This window comes from Bombina bombina, chromosome 4 (assembly GCF_027579735.1).
Source record: "Bombina bombina isolate aBomBom1 chromosome 4, aBomBom1.pri, whole genome shotgun sequence".
NCBI classification, from domain to species: domain Eukaryota; kingdom Metazoa; phylum Chordata; class Amphibia; order Anura; family Bombinatoridae; genus Bombina; species Bombina bombina.
The window spans coordinates 714,752,126-714,769,631 of record NC_069502.1 but is presented as its reverse complement, the minus strand read 5'-3'; the positions used below and the strand labels follow the sequence as shown (position 1 = coordinate 714,769,631).

The window sequence follows — 17,506 nt, the reverse complement described above, 5'->3', positions numbered from 1 at the left end:
AGAAAGGACACCAGGAGATATTGAAAGACCCTCAAATGGAATCATTTATCATTTTAAAACAATGCACCGGTACACTCTTGAGATGTTCAGGATTTGTCAGTTTTGCTCCTTGTTTCGGGAGATTCTTCAGAAGTCGCTTATTGACAGAGCCATGCAGGTTGCTTTGGAATGCCCAAAGAAACTGAATGCTTGTAGAGAAGTTAAAAAACTAGTTCCCCTGAAGACTAATGGTAAGTATAGTTATGTTACAATTCTGTTGTGCATTTTTATTTTTTTATCTGTTTATTTTCGTTTTGTGGCATATCTGTATAATTAAGGGAGTGTCTCCTTAAAGGGACATGAAACCCACATTTTTTTCTCTCATGATTCAGAAAGATCATGTGATTTTAAACAACTGTCCAGTGTACTTCTATTATTTAATTTGCTTCCTTCTCTTGTTATCCTTTGCTGAAAGGTTTATGTAGGAAAGCTCAAGAGCAGCAGAGAACCTAAGTTCTAGCTGCTGAATGATGGTTGCATATATGTACCGATTCTCATTGGCTCACCCATTTGTTCAATTAGAAACCAGTAGTGCATTGCTGCTTCTTCAACAAATGATACCAAGAGAATGAAGTACATTTGATAATAGAAGTGTAAAGTTGTTTAAAATTGTACGTTCTACTTAAATTTATGAAAGACAATTTTTTGGGCTTCATTTCCCTTTAATGGAAGAAGCACCCAAATAAAGAGTAAATAGATATTTCCATTATTTCGGCATTTATTAGTGAAAATGTCAGCTGTCTGCGGATTTTGTTGCCGGATTTATTAGACTAAAAATGCAACAAACAACTATTAGGATTTGCGCAGATATTTGTGTGTTGCACTTTTACTATAATAAATCAGATGCTAAATTGAGCCAAGTGCCACAGACCTTTTGCTTTTTTCAGCATTCATTTCTAAGAGTTTCATGATCCAGTTGGTGCAAACTTAAAAACCTTTTTCAACATATTTTATTATTATCAGTTTTACTTCTATCTCTTGGTATCTCTTGCTGAAAATGCCAGTTTCCATGAAGGGCGTACAGAGGTAGGCTCAGGACTGTGCACGTGTCTTGAGCACTGTGTCATTGTGTAACAAACTTTATCAAATATTTCTTAAAATTAAAAATAGATATCAATATTGTGCCTATATAGAAATTCAAATGCATACAATACATTCACTAAGAAAAGAATAATTATTAATTTGCAATCACAGAAAACACCATTACATTGGCAGAAAACAATTCATAAAATGTAAACACAAGCAGCTTGATAATATACGGAAATTGTAAACCATATACAGATCCAAGCAATATTGTCAATTAAATTATTAGTAAACCAAAAATAAAAGTTAAAAACAAAATACTTGCATAAAAAGTAGAGAAAATGCTCTTCAACCAGTGTGAATCTGTCCAGACGTCACTCAAATACACTAACAATGTTATACATATAGCACTCTAGACATGTCCACACTTCTGAGGCTACCTAGGTATTTTGTGGTGGTGAGGAGCTAGCTTTCAACAAAAGATACCAAGCGAAAGATGTAAATTGTACAATAAAAGCAAATTGGAACTTTTTTTTTTTCCATTTATGAAATTGACTTTTGTTTCTCTTTAAATGATTCTTATACTTTAGTTTCTCTTTAACGGATGCTTATACATACTGCAGGGCTCGTCAAAAAAGCCCTGTAGTATGGGTTCGCTATACACTTTCACTTTTGTTAAAGGGACATTATACACTAGATTTTTCTTTGCATAATTGTTTTGTAGATGATCCATTTATATAGCCTATACATTGCCCTGGTTTTCAGACTCTTAACCAAGCCCTAAAGTTTTAGGAGAATACTGATGTATACCTTCTCAAGCTTGCTCCTGTTTGTGTAAAGAGTCTTTTCATATGTTGATTTATACTTGCTAGATAGAATATTAGTGATTTTAAAAAAATGAAGGATTCCTTTTAAACAAGGGCTATACAAATATTGTGAGTCCTGGACTAATGACTAAAAGTGTCCTAAAAATAATTACCAGGCTTCTAAAAAAGCATATGTTAAGGGCTATTCAGCATTCTGGGTGGCTCCTAAGTTTTCATCCCTTGACCATAAATTAATTATACCAAGTTCTAAGAATGGTATTTGTTCCTGACTACTTATATTAGAGAAATTAGAGGACATAGTGTCATACACAGAAAAGTGGTTGTTGTACTATTAGAAAGCTTGCTGGATAATGAGCTAAAAATCAAAGGGTTAATGCAGTATGGCAGATTACATACAAATAATTTTTTTTTAATGATTAATTCTGAGTCTAATTAAGGATGTGAGAAAAAAGGAAATGAGGAAGCTGACTGCATATACAAATATGAATAATATCAATATTGAAACTTCCTATAAAGAAAGAAAAAAAAATTCCGACCTTGATTGGTTATTGGGATTTTACCTGTCTCATGAATATTACATTCCAGACAGGCCTCTCCCCACCCCGCCTATTTGGAAAGTCCACTCTTATTCAGCGTTGAAAGAATAGAAGAAGAAAAAAATAACAATAGATCTCAGACAATTGCGCTCACATAATTAAAGACTGGGAAATTCCAGCTGACAGGGAATTTCATAGAGATCACTCTCTGTATGAATGAAATGCAGAGGCCTAACAAATCTCGTTTTTGTTCTAAATTTTACAATAGGGGGAAATTTACCTGACAGCTTTATGAATACACGCTCAAACACCCACATTGTGAAAAAAATGAGCAAGTCTCATCCGATTTTCATGTGTTCTGCCAGCTGACATTTTATTTCAGCAGTTTAACTCCTTGTTGCCACAATGCAATAAATGCAGTAAAGCCATTGAAATTCCATGGGATCTGTAGCAGAATGTGTATTCATAGAAAGTAATTTCACCAGATATTTTTTTTAGTGCATGATTTTCAGATTAGTTATTTGCTGTGGGCTAGATGCTCTTAGATATTTTCATAGTTTTCTTGATTGAAAAATTACTGTTGCTCTTGTAGTTCATTTATAACTAATAACTGTCCTCAGCAAAGAAGATAACATGCTTTTAAACTTTGGAAAATCTAGATTACAATATGGCAGCACCCATATGAAAACTAAAATGTTACAATTATGTCTTCCATTTTTAACGGGACATTATACACTAGATTTTTCTTTACATAAATGTTTTGTGGATGATCCATTTTTATAGCATATACAGTTTTGTTTTGTTTTTTTTAAATGTATAGTTTTGCTTTTTTTAAAAATAACATTTTGCTGATTTTCAGACTCCTAACCAAGCCCCAAAGCTTTAGAAGTATACTGATGTATACCTACTCCAGCTTGCTCCTGTTTGTGTAAAGAGTCTTTTCATATGAAGTGGGGGAGTGTCTGCTGTTTTTGCTATACAACCACTTTTAGTGACTATTCCAGCTAACCCTTTCAACAGAGCTAAACTGGGAGCTTCTAAGGAAGTTTTTAAACTGGAATGTTTATATCAGTATATGTGCATGTTCTTCTTTATAGTAGTGTCTATTACATGCAGTTATATGAAAATTAGTGTATACTGTCCCTTTAAGCAACTATTATAAGGTAAAAATATTTTCATTACAATTTTTTAAATTCTTTTAGTGTTTTTCAAAAACATTTAACAGGAAATGTGCACAACCGCTCAGGTATTCTTAGGGAAATATCAAAACAGGATATTGTTTTTGTGAATCTTTCAGTGCCTGGTAAAGTCCTGTCTATCCAAAACCCATTTTCAACAGTTTATTTAAACAATATCCTTTAAAAAAAATATATATTCTTTTTTTTAAAACTTTGTGCCACTGCAAAACTGCATTCTGGTTTGTAACTATCTCTTCCTTGTGTACTTTCCAGGCTAAATCTTTGTTCCTGTTTTAATTTTCTCTATTAGTTTCAGCATTCTGTGTCACTATCCTGTATGTATTCTCCTCCTCTATGATTGCAGAAAGTTCACATTTTTATATCCAAGTCTGTATATTTCTTATGTTCTGTATAATTACATATGCTTTAGCTGAGTGGTTGCCCATTTAGACAATTAATGAACCAGCAAATATTTTTTTTTTAAAGAGACAGGAAGGGCTTTTTATATACATATATTATGTACATTTACATTGATGGTTGGGTAAATGTTTTGGGAAATACTTAAACAAATGCTAACATGTTCACATAATGAATAAATAGTGTTTGCTGAACTCATCTTTCCCTTTAATACATATAACTTTTAAATCTTGAATATATCATTAAAATAGTCAGCTAACATTCAAAGAATACATTTTTTTTAGACTTCTATGCAAGTCTATGGGAATCAGCATTTTAATATGATGGCCCCCATTTATGAAGCTGCATATGCAGTTTCTTGGCCTTTGCAGAGTTAGCTCGCTCATGCAAGCCTTTAACAGAAAGTTAAAGGGACACGAATCCCAAAATGTTTATTTCATGATTTAGAGCATACATTTTTAAGCAATTTTACAACAATTTACTTCTATTATCAATTTAGTTTCATTCTCTTGGTATCCTTTTATTTAAAGAGTAGCAATGTACTACTGGGAGCAAGCCAGGTACAATTGTTAAGCCAATGACAAGTGGCATATATGTGCAGCCACCAATCAGCAGCTAGCTCCCAGCTACTGAGCCTTCCTAGGTATGCTTTTCAACAATGGATACCAAGAGAAAGAAGCAAATAGATAAAATAAGATGGATTATAAGATAGATAAAATAAGTAAATTGGAACATTGTTTAAAATTGGATGCGCTATCTGAATCATGGAAGAGAACATTTTTGGGTTTCATATCCCTTTAAGAAGCACCCACTTAAAGAACCCTCCTTCTTAAACTATCTGGAACCTCACAGGTTGCGGATGTCAAACATATTTTCTTTGTTTTCTTGTTATTCTTAATTGAAAAGCAGAAATGTAAGCTCAAGAGTGTGCATATGTCTGCAGCACTATATAGCAGCAGTTTTGCAACAATGTTATACATTAGCAGGAGCTTCAGGCATGTGCACACTACCTACCTAGGTATCTCTAATAAAGAAGAATAACATGAGACTGAAATAAATTTGATAATAGAAATAAATTGGAAACTTTTTAAAAATAGTATTCTCTATCTGAATCATGAATGAAATGTTTGGGTTTAATGTCCCTTTAATAAACGAGAACCAATATTCCAACATTACATTCAAATATTTGAATGTTGTGCTTGGTCTTCAAATGTTAATCTTCATTTTGTAAAAAAAATCTGTTGGTAGAACAATTGTCAAGGAAAACATTTGATCTAAAATTCCAATGTAATAATGTAGACATTTACCTAATCCTAGTTCGGTACTGTAAATGATTTAGTGCTTTATTATCCGATTTCTGTTTACTAATCTTTTAGTTCCATTTTTTTTTAGCAGATAATTATGCTCATTGATACTGAACTGTAAAGGTGTTGTAGGTTGATAAAGGTCTATTTTCTCCCTAGATTACCGCTGGATATAATTTGCAAAACTATATTGAGTTAAACTCTTGATCAATTTGTGCCAACAACTGGCTCAAAATTATGTTTAATACCAGTTACTTTGGTATCATAAATATCCCCACAATTTTTGTTTTTTTGATTCTTTATTCCTCAGTCTGTTCAAAACAATGAAACACTTTTTTTTTCTTCTCTCTTGCTGCTATTTATCTAACCTTAAATTAAAAAAAAATAATGAATAACAAAATGAAAGGAATTGTTGCCTAATGGTCAGAGAAACATCCTTGTTGGCCATATGTGGCCTTCAATCCACCAGTTGGAGAACCCTTTGAAAAATATATTTGTAACAGTTACAGAATTAATGCAGAATCCTTTATTGTGTTTTTTTAGTTTTTTTTTTTTTTTTAGATTGTGACGTCCTGCATCAAACTGTTTATGTGTCTGTTTCTTGCATAGGTGATGGAAACTGTTTGATGCATGCTGTGTCCATGTATATGTGGGGAGTTCAAGACACTGACCTAGTATTAAGAAAAACTTTGTACAATGCACTGAGAGAAACGGATACACGGAATTTCCAGTTCCGATGGCAGCTGGCATTTGTAAAGTCTATGGAGTTTACAGAGTTAGGACTACGCTATAATACCAAGGTAAGAAGCAAGAGCTCACTGAAATATATATATGTATAGTTTAACAAATCCAGGGTGCCATGGGTTCTTAGAATTTTTGGAGTATTCTGCATATAAATTCCCTCCCCTAAAAACTTACTCCACAATATTCTGACTGGCTCCTAAGTTCCACTGACATTTTTTAAATCCTCAGGATAAAGACATTAAATATTAACTTCACTATAGCTATATTTTACTGAACAAGAAAGATACCGTAGTTGTTATGGGCCTCTTGCAATTCTCCACTTGAAGCAGAATAAATAATTACATATATGTTGCTCATCCCTGGCTAAAATACACTGTCTCTTTGGAAGTGAGTGACAATAAAAGAATGATAATTTCCTGAACTTAGGAAACAGTGGAGATTTGTATATTGACTTTGGTTTTATTAATAGAACTGGAATGAAGAATGGGAACATCTTGTCAAAATGGCTTCCACAGAGACATCAGTAGGCCGCAGTGGGTTACAATATAATAGCCTGGAGGAAATACACATATTTGTCCTAGCTAACATCCTTCGGAGGCCAATTATCATTCTTGCAGGTGAGAGTGCTAGTCACAGAATATACATCAACATACCCCCAACCATTACTGATGGAGGCATAACTCCGTAAATATGGTATGGATACTTTACCTTCAGCTCCATGTGTGTTGCTATTGATCACGAGTGTTCTGAGCATATGAGAAACACTTATCCAGCATCTTGGATGAGTAAAGTGCCAGACGGTATTGGCATTCTTTCCTTCTTAAATATGGATGCTGAGTATCATACAATTTGTGGCCATGAGAGGAATTTTATTTCTCCTGCAGTAAGCAGAGAACCATTGCTAAAAGTTTAAAGTGAATCTAAACTTGCCTGCATTCGGTAATGTCACAGCATAGATTTTTAGAAAATAAGGCAAACTTTCATCCATGATTTTTTTACATTTTGTATATTTATTCCTTATTTCATTGTGTGACATGTCAAGAAAGGGACTGAATGCCCCCGGGGGGGGGGGGGGAATGATTAGTTAATTGAAAGATTCTTCATCTGTCAATCAAGTAACCAGTATGGCGGGCGGAGCAACGGCGCTAAACATTGGCACATAAAAAGGTAGCATTTTGAATAAATATACAAAATGCAAAAAAATAATGAATGAAAGTCTGCCTTATTTTCAAAGATCTATGCTATGAGGTTACCGAATTCACTTTAAATAAATAAACAAATCGGGACAAGCTATCAATCCCACATGGGGACAATCTCATGTGTTCCAGATTTTTTGGGGCTTGGCATTTATAAAGTGTGTGGAAATAAACTTTTACATTTTCTGTAAAGTTATTTATTTCTGTAAAACAATGACTCCTTGAGATAAATTCTTATTTTTTATAGATTTTTCTTTTATGCTTGTGGTATAATCCTATTCAAATATGCACACATCATAGGCCAAATATGTATTATTACTATAGTTTAGATCATTTTAAAAGTATGCTCACCTTGTTACACCTTTGTATAATGTGTTGAGGGTGTATTATTAGCTATAAATAGAACTGTTTTTCTCTTTACAAACAGATAAAGTTGTGAGGAGCTTAGAATCTGGATCAAGTTTTGCACCTCTCACAGTGGGCGGAATTTATCTACCTCTTCACTGGCCTGCACAAGAATGTTACAAATATCCCATAGTTCTTGGCTATGACTGTCAGCACTTTGCTCCTCTTGTCACTATAAAAGACAGTGGTCCAGGTATGAAAATATAATATAAAACTGTGCAATGCTAATTAAATATACTTAGGGCTGGATTTATATCTCTTGTATCCATAGGCAAAGAAGACTCCGTGGGCATCACATGTTGTTTGTTTGTTTGTTTTTTTGTTGCTCAATTTATACCACATAGGGAATTTCCAAAAGTTATGTTAGTAGACAGTGACCAGCATTAAAACAAAAAGTAACTTAAGACGTAAGCATCTGTTTCAAGGGTTGTGAAGCAGATTTTGTTTTTGTGATTCAGACAGAGCATACAAAATGGTGCTCTTGCAAATGGAAAATATTTTTGCAAAACTGCTGCTATATAGTGCTCAAAGTATGTGCATACTCCTGAACTTTATGTCCCTGCTTTTGAACAAAAGATACCAAGAGAATGAAGACAAATTGATAAAATAATTAGAAAGTTGTTTAAAATTGCATGCTTGATCTGAATCATAAAAGACAAATGTGGGATTTCATGTCCCTTTAAAGTAACAAACCTTGTTTTTAGATACAATCAATAAATTCACTACATTAATGGCCTTAAAGGGACAATAACGCCAAAATTATACTTGATAGAACATGCCATTTTAAATAACTTTCCAGTCGACTTCCATTATCTAATTTGATTTGTTCTCTTGGCATCCTTTGTTGAAGAGAAAACCTAGGTAGACTCAGGAGCACCAATGCACTACTGTGAACTAGCTGTTGATTGGTGGTTTCATATGTATGCATTTTGGTATTGGCTCACCTGATATTTTCAGCTAGCTCCCAGTAATGGATATTAAGGGAATAAAGCAAATTTGATAATATAAGTAAATTGGAAAGTTGTTTAAAATTTAATGCTCTATCTAATGAAAGAAACATTTGATGTTTCATGTCCCTTTAAACTTGAGGTTAGAGCAGCTTCTGTTGACCTCTACTTTGAATAAAAAATTGCAGCATATATAGAGTTCCATTTAACAAAGGTTGGACAGACATGGTTCACTACCACAAAAATGTCCGATGTATTTCATAGCGAGCAAGCACCTGCTTGTGCAATGCTGCCCCCTGCTTGCTGGGGCCGTGAGCAGGGGCTGTCAATCATCCTGATTGGAGGTTATCCTGACAGAAAGGTTATCTATTATCTATTTTGCCTCATTTCTCTTTAATTGTTTCCAATTCCAGTGAGAATTGGGAGTACATACTCCAGACTTCAGAAGTCTATTCACCCTACATTCTACACAGTTATTGCTTTATCTGGGTAGTATCTCATTTATACCTGGCCCTAACTGGCGTTACAGAGGAGATAAGATAAGAGGCTTTTAAAGGTATTTGTACTTGGAGTAAAAAAAAATGCAAAGGTTGCTAACAACAAAATGGCAGTGGTAAATTTCCATTTAGAGAATTGATAACCTATTGCGCAGGCATATCTCATCAAGTCACTGACATAAAAATGTACTTTTTAAACAGAATTAAGGGCAATTCCCCTGGCCGTTTCCGAAAAGGGAAAGTTTGAAGATATGAAAGTACATTTTTTAACTGAACATGAAGAAAAAATGAAAGTCAAGCTGCTAAAAGAATATTTATTAGTGATGGAAATTCCTGTGCAATGTTGGGATCGTGGGACAACACAGATTATTAATGCTGCCAAGTAAGTGTCACTGATATGAAACCGTTTGTGTATCAGGTTTACTGTGTGTCTGCTTTCATTTGACTTAAGAAAGATGTATTTGCTTATTGTTATGTATTGCCAAGGCTGGAAAGAATTCCCTGCAAGAAACCAATGAGGCAAAAAGCCACTAGTCCTCATAATGTTAGACCTTTTTTTTTTATTTAATTCATGACTAATTCAGCATTAACAATTTTGTTTAAATTTCCCAACCTTGCCGTAGTGGGCTAAAATGTTAAAGGGACAGTCAAGACCAGAATTTTTGTTGTTTTAACAGATAGATAATCCCTTAATTACAAATTTCCCCAGTTTTGCATAACCATCACAGTTATAATTATACAGGTAGCCCTCAGTTTACGCCGGGGTTAGGTTCCAGGAGGAATGGTTGTAAATCGAAACCGTTGTAAATTGAAACCCAGTTTATAATTTAAGTCAATGGGAAGTGAGGGGGTTAGGTTCCAGGCCCCTCTCAAAATTGTCATAAGTAACACCTAATACATTATTTTTAAGCTTTGAAATGAAGATTTTAAATGCTAAACAGCATTATAAACCTAATAATATAGATTGTATCATCATCAAACTAAGTTTAATGAACAAAACCATTTGCTAAACATCACCTAATAAGAATAATTACACAACAGACTGCATCATCATCAAACTAAGTTTAATGAACAAAAACATTTGCTAAACATCACCTAATTAAATAATCACACAACAGACTGCATCATCATCAAACTAAGTTTCTCCAACATAGGTGTGTCCGGTCCACGGCGTCATCCTTACTTGTGGGATATTCTCCTCCCCAACAGGAAATGGCAAAGAGCCCAGCAAAGCTGGTCACATGATCCCTCCTAGGCTCCGCCTACCCCAGTCATTCTCTTTGCCGTTGTACAGGCAACATCTCCACGGAGATGGCTTAGAGTTTTTTAGTGTTTAACTGTAGTTTTTATTATTCAATCAAGAGTTTGTTATTTTGAAATAGTGCTGGTATGTACTATTTACTCAGAAACAGAAAAGAGATGAAGATTTCTGTTTGTATGAGGAAAATGATTTTAGCAACCGTCACTAAAATCCATGGCTGTTCCACACAGGACTGTTGAGAGCAATTAACTTCAGTTGGGGGAACAGTGTGCAGTCTCTTGCTGCTTGAGGTATGACACATTCTAACAAGACGATGTAATGCTGGAAGCTGTCATTTTCCCTATGGGATCCGGTAAGCCATGTTTATTACGATCGTAAATAAGGGCTTCACAAGGGCTTATTAAAACTGTAGACTTTTTTTGGGCTAAATCGATTCATTATTAACACATATTTAGCCTTGAGGAATCATTTTATCTGGGTATTTTGATATAATAATATCGGCAGGCACTGGTTTAGACACCTTATTCTTTAGGGGCTTTCCCAAAGCATAAGCAGAGCCTCATTTTCGCGCCGGTGTTGCGCACTTGTTTTTGAGAGGCATGGCATGCAGTCGCATGTGAGAGGAGCTCTGATACTTAGAAAAGACTTTCTGAAGGCGTCATTTGGTATCGTATTCCCCTTTGGGCTTGGTTGGGTCTCAGCAAAGCAGATACCAGGGACTGTAAAGGGGTTAAAGTTCAAAACGGCTCTTTTAAGGGTTATTTTAAGGGTTAAAGCTTCCAAATTTGGTGTGCAATACTTTTAAGGCTTTAAGACACTGTGGTGAAAATTTGGTGAATTTTGAACAATTCCTTCATGTTTTTTCGCAATTGCAGTAATAAAGTGTGTTCAGTTTAAAATTTAAAGTGACAGTAACGGTTTTATTTTAAAACGTTTTTTGTACTTTGTTATCAAGTTTATGCCTGTTTAACATGTCTGAACTACCAGATAGACTGGGTTCTGAATGTGGGGAAGCCAGAATTCCTATTCATTTAAATAAATGTGATTTATGTGATAATGACAATGATGCCCAAGATGATTCCTCAAGTGAGGGGAGTAAGCATGGTACTGCATCATTCCCTCCTTCGTCTACACGAGTCTTGCCCACTCAGGAGGCCCCTAGTACATCTAGCGCGCCAATACTCCTTACTATGCAACAATTAACGGCTGTAATGGATAATTCTGTCAAAAACATTTTAGCCAAAATGAACACTTATCAGCGTAAGCGCGGCTGCTCTGTTTTAGATACTGAAGAGCATGACGACGCTGATAATAATATTTCTGAAGGGCCCCTAACCCAGTCTGATGGGGCCAGGGAGGTTTTGTCTGAGGGAGAAATTACTGATTCAGGGAACATTTCTCAACAGGCTGAACCTGATGTGATTGCATTTAAATTTAAGTTGGAACATCTCCGCATTCTGCTTAAGGAGGTATTATCCACTCTGGATGATTGTGACAAGTTGGTCATCCCAGAGAAACTTTGTAAAATGGACAAGTTCCTAGAGGTGCCGGGGCTCCCAGAAGCTTTTCCTATACCCAAGCGGGTGGCGGACATTGTTAATAAAGAATGGGAAAGGCCCGGTATTCCTTTCGTCCCTCCTCCCATATTTAAAAAATTGTTTCCTATGGTCGACCCCAGAAAGGACTTATGGCAGACAGTCCCCAAGGTCGAGGGAGCGGTTTCCACTTTAAACAAACGCACCACTATACCCATAGAGGATAGTTGTGCTTTCAAAGATCCTATGGATAAAAAATTAGAAGGTTTGCTTAAAAAAATGTTTGTTCAGCAAGGTTACCTTCTACAACCAATTTCATGCATTGTCCCTGTCGCTACAGCCGCATGTTTCTGGTTCGATGATCTGATAAGAGCGGTCGATAGTGATTCTCCTCCTTTGGAGGAGATTATGGACAGAATCAATGCTCTCAAATTGGCTAATTCTTTCACCCTAGACGCCACTTTGCAATTGGCTAGGTTAGCGGCTAAGAATTCTGGGTTTGCTATTGTGGCGCGCAGAGCGCTTTGGTTGAAATCTTGGTCGGCTGATGCGTCTTCCAAGAACAAGCTACTTAACATTCCTTTCAAGGGGAAAACGCTGTTTGGCCCTGACTTGAAAGAGATTATCTCTGATATCACTGGGGGTAAGGGCCACGCCCTTCCTCAGGATCGGCCTTTCAAGGCAAAAAATAAACCTAATTTTCGTCCCTTTCGTAGAAACGGACCAGCCCAAGGTGCTACGTCCTCTAAGCAAGAGGGTAATACTTCTCAAGCCAAGCCAGCTTGGAGACCAATGCAAGGCTGGAACAAGGGAAAGCAGGCCAAGAAACCTGCCACTGCTACCAAGACAGCATGAAATGTTGGCCCCCGATCCGGGACCGGATCTGGTGGGGGGCAGACTCTCTCTCTTCGCTCAGGCTTGGGCAAGAGATGTTCTGGATCCTTGGGCGCTAGAAATAGTCTCCCAAGGTTATCTTCTGGAATTCAAGGGACTTCCCCCAAGGGGGAGGTTCCACAGGTCTCAGTTGTCTTCAGACCACATAAAAAGACAGGCATTCTTACATTGTGTAGAAGACCTGTTAAAAATGGGAGTGATTCATCCTGTTCCATTAAGAGAACAAGGGATGGGGTTCTACTCCAATCTGTTCATAGTTCCCAAAAAAGAGGGAACGTTCAGACCAATCTTAGATCTCAAGATCTTAAACAAGTTTCTCAAGGTTCCATCGTTCAAGATGGAAACCATTCGAACTATTCTTCCTTCCATCCAGGAAGGTCAATTCATGACCACGGTGGATTTAAAGGATGCGTATCTACATATTCCTATCCACAAGGAACATCATCGGTTCCTAAGGTTCGCATTCCTGGACAAACATTACCAGTTCGTGGCGCTTCCTTTCGGATTAGCCACTGCTCCAAGGATTTTCACAAAGGTACTAGGGTCCCTTCTAGCTGTGCTAAGACCAAGGGGCATTGCTGTAGTACCTTACTTGGACGACATTCTGATTCAAGCGTCGTCCCTTCCTCAAGCAAAGGCTCACACGGACATTGTCCTGGCCTTTCTCAGATCTCACGGATGGAAAGTGAACGTGGAAAAGAGTTCTCTATCCCCGTCAACAAGGGTTCCCTTCTTGGGAACAATAATAGACTCCTTAGAAATGAGGATTTTTCTGACAGAGGCCAGAAAAACAAAGCTTCTAGACTCTTGTCGGATACTTCATTCCGTTCCTCTTCCTTCCATAGCTCAGTGCATGGAAGTGATCGGGTTGATGGTAGCAGCAATGGACATAGTTCCTTTTGCGCGCATTCATCTAAGACCATTACAACTGTGCATGCTCAGTCAGTGGAATGGGGACTATACAGACTTGTCTCCGAAGATACAAGTAAATCAGAGGACCAGAGACTCACTCCGTTGGTGGCTGTCCCTGGACAACCTGTCACAAGGGATGACATTCCGCAGACCAGAGTGGGTCATTGTCACGACCGACGCCAGTCTGATGGGCTGGGGCGCAGTCTGGGGATCCCTGAAAGCTCAGGGTCTTTGGTCTCGGGAAGAATCTCTTCTACCGATAAATATTCTGGAACTGAGAGCGATATTCAATGCTCTCAAGGCTTGGCCTCAGCTAGCGAGGGCCAAGTTCATACGGTTTCAATCAGACAACATGACAACTGTTGCGTACATCAACCATCAGGGGGGAACAAGGAGTTCCCTAGCGATGGAAGAAGTGACCAAAATCATTCTATGGGCGGAGTCTCACTCCTGCCACCTGTCTGCTATCCACATCCCAGGAGTGGAAAATTGGGAAGCGGATTTTCTGAGTCGTCAGACATTGCATCCGGGGGAGTGGGAACTCCATCCGGAAATCTTTGCCCAAGTCACTCAGCTGTGGGGCATTCCAGACATGGATCTGATGGCCTCTCGTCAGAACTTCAAAGTTCCTTGCTACGGGTCCAGATCCAGGGATCCCAAGGCGGCTCTAGTGGATGCACTAGTAGCACCTTGGACCTTCAAACTAGCTTATGTGTTCCCGCCGTTTCCTCTCATCCCCAGGCTGGTAGCCAGGATCAATCAGGAGAGGGCGTCGGTGATCTTGATAGCTCCTGCGTGGCCACGCAGGACTTGGTATGCAGATCTGGTGAATATGTCATCGGCTCCACCTTGGAAGCTACCTTTGAGACGAGACCTTCTTGTTCAGGGTCCGTTCGAACATCCGAATCTGGTTTCACTCCAGCTGACTGCTTGGAGATTGAACGCTTGATTTTATCGAAGCGAGGGTTCTCAGATTCTGTTATTGATACTCTTGTTCAGGCCAGAAAGCCTGTAACTAGAAAGATTTACCACAAAATTTGGAAAAAATATATCTGTTGGTGTGAATCTAAAGGATTCTCTTGGGACAAGGTTAAGATTCCTAGGATTCTATCCTTCCTTCAAGAAGGATTGGAAAAAGGATTATCTGCAAGTTCCCTGAAGGGACAGATTTCTGCCTTGTCGGTGTTACTTCACAAAAAACTGGCTGCTGTGCCAGATGTTCAAGCCTTTGTTCAGGCTCTGGTTAGAATTAAGCCTGTTTACAAACCTTTGACTCCTCCTTGGAGTCTCAATTTAGTTATTTCAGTTCTTCAGGGGGTTCCGTTTGAACCCTTGCATTCCGTTGATATTAAGTTATTATCTTGGAAAGTTTTGTTTTTAGTTGCAATTTCTTCTGCTAGAAGAGTTTCAGAATTATCTGCTCTGCAGTGTTCTCCTCCTTATCTGGTGTTCCATGCAGATAAGGTGGTTTTACGTACTAAACCTGGTTTTCTTCCAAAAGTTGTTTCTAACAAAAACATTAACCAGGAGATTATCGTACCTTCTCTGTGTCCGAAACCAGTTTCAAAGAAGGAACGTTTGTTGCACAATTTGGATGTTGTTCGCGCTCTAAAATTCTATTTAGATGCTACAAAGGATTTTAGACAAACATCTTCCTTGTTTGTTGTTTATTCTGGTAAAAGGAGAGGTCAAAAAGCAACTTCTACCTCTCTCTCTTTTTGGATTAAAAGCATCATCAGATTGGCTTACGAGACTGCCGGACGGCAGCCTCCCGAAAGAATCACAGCTCATTCCACTAGGGCTGTGGCTTCCACATGGGCCTTCAAGAACGAGGCTTCTGTTGATCAGATATGTAGGGCAGCGACTTGGTCTTCACTGCACACTTTTACCAAATTTTACAAGTTTGATACTTTTGCTTCTTCTGAGGCTATTTTTGGGAGAAAGGTTTTGCAAGCCGTGGTGCCTTCCATTTAGGTGACCTGATTTGCTCCCTCCCTTCATCCGTGTCCTAAAGCTTTGGTATTGGTTCCCACAAGTAAGGATGACGCCGTGGACCGGACACACCTATGTTGGAGAAAACAGAATTTATGTTTACCTGATAAATTACTTTCTCCAACGGTGTGTCCGGTCCACGGCCCGCCCTGGTTTTTTTAATCAGGTCTGATAATTTATTTTCTTTAACTACAGTCACCACGGTACCATATGGTTTCTCCTATGCAAATATTCCTCCTTAACGTCGGTCGAATGACTGGGGTAGGCGGAGCCTAGGAAGGATCATGTGACCAGCTTTGCTGGGCTCTTTGCCATTTCCTGTTGGGGAGGAGAATATCCCACAAGTAAGGATGACGCCGTGGACCGGACACACCGTTGGAGAAAGTAATTTATCAGGTAAACATAAATTCTGTTTTAATGAACAAAAAAAGTTTTTTTACTAGCATTTTTCTGCAATCAGTTCTCTGCATTGTTGGCATGTTAGATAATATTGGGTCTGCACCTATTTTATGCATTTCAATATGCAGTGATTAATAGGCAGTTAGGCACCCTCACCTCAAGCAGCTGGACAGGAAGATAATAGCGAAGTGGCTGCTAAAACTTGTTGTTCAATAGATCTGGTCTGCTCTGTGTACACAGATCAATTTCAGGCTGTTAAAGGGCCATAATACCCAAATGTTTAAACACTTGAAAGTGATGCAGTATAGCTGTAAAAAGCTGACTAGAAAATATCCCCTGAACATCTCTATGTAAAAAAGAAAGATATCCCATTGTAAAGGACTTCTAAGCAGCATATCAGTATATCTGTCCCGGGACAGCCGAAGGGTTGAGCCTCGTGCACTCTCATGTTATTTCCCTTTTCAGTGTAAGGAAGTTTACAATGAAATCTCATGAGAGTTAAGTCAAATCTCATGAGATCACAGTAAAAGAGTTCATGACCTCAGCACTGCTGATGCTGATTGGCTGCTGTTCATTTCTTTTTTTTTACCTGCAGCTGAGTATAACTTTTTACACAAAACTTACTCTGCTGAGCTGAGGAAATTGTGAGGTAAAATATCTTCTTTTTTTACATAGAGATGCTTAGGTGATATTTTCCTGTCAGCTTTTTACAGTTATACTGCATCAGTTTCAAGTGATTTAGCATATGAGTATTATGTCCCTTTAAGTTGCATAACTTTGCTGCAAAACAAGCGGACAGCTCCACCTACTGGCTATTTTAATTAGTGCACTTTGCTTTCCAAAGCTTTTCAATAGCAGTCACATGACTGAAAAAAAGTTGTTATTCTGAAACGGCGCAAATTGAACTGGCGTAAACCGAGGGCCACCTGTACATGTTTTACCTCTGTAATTATCTTGTATCTAAGCCTCAGCAGACTGCCCCCTTATTTCAGTTCTTTTGACAGACTTGCATTTTAGCCAATCGGAGCTGACTCAATGTTATCTATATGAAACACGTGAACTAATGTCCTCTAGTGGTGAAAAACTATCAAAATGCATTTAGATTAGAGGCGGCCTTCAAGATCTAAGAAATTAGCATATGAACCTCCTAGGTTTAGCTTTCAACTAAGAATACCAAGAGAACAAAGCAAAATTGGTGATAAAAGTAAATTGGAAAGTTGTTTAAAATGACATGCTCTATTTGAATCTTGAAAGTTTTTTTTGGGACTTGACTGTCCCTTTAACTCGTGCGAAGGACCACAAAACAAATTGTAAACTACATGATTTTGAACCTTTATATCTAAGAATAATTTTACAATGAAAACTGCAACTTTATTTTGTCAAATTATTATATTGTTTTA

The 17,506-nt window shown here is 37.7% G+C and overlaps 1 protein-coding gene across 1 annotated transcript in view; it reads left to right on the top strand.

Annotated features, from left to right (window-relative positions):
- The window catches only part of TNFAIP3 (TNF alpha induced protein 3), a 53,536-nt gene that overhangs the window by 25,220 nt on the left and 10,810 nt on the right, over window positions 1–17,506 (top strand). The window contains exons 2-6 of the mRNA XM_053710917.1: window positions 1–230; window positions 5,934–6,124; window positions 6,538–6,685; window positions 7,692–7,862; window positions 9,315–9,495. The exon at window positions 1–230 is cut by the window's left edge and continues 72 nt beyond it. Coding sequence (XP_053566892.1) covers window positions 1–230; window positions 5,934–6,124; window positions 6,538–6,685; window positions 7,692–7,862; window positions 9,315–9,495 — 921 coding nt within the window. The remainder of the gene's footprint in view (window positions 231–5,933; window positions 6,125–6,537; window positions 6,686–7,691; window positions 7,863–9,314; window positions 9,496–17,506) is intronic.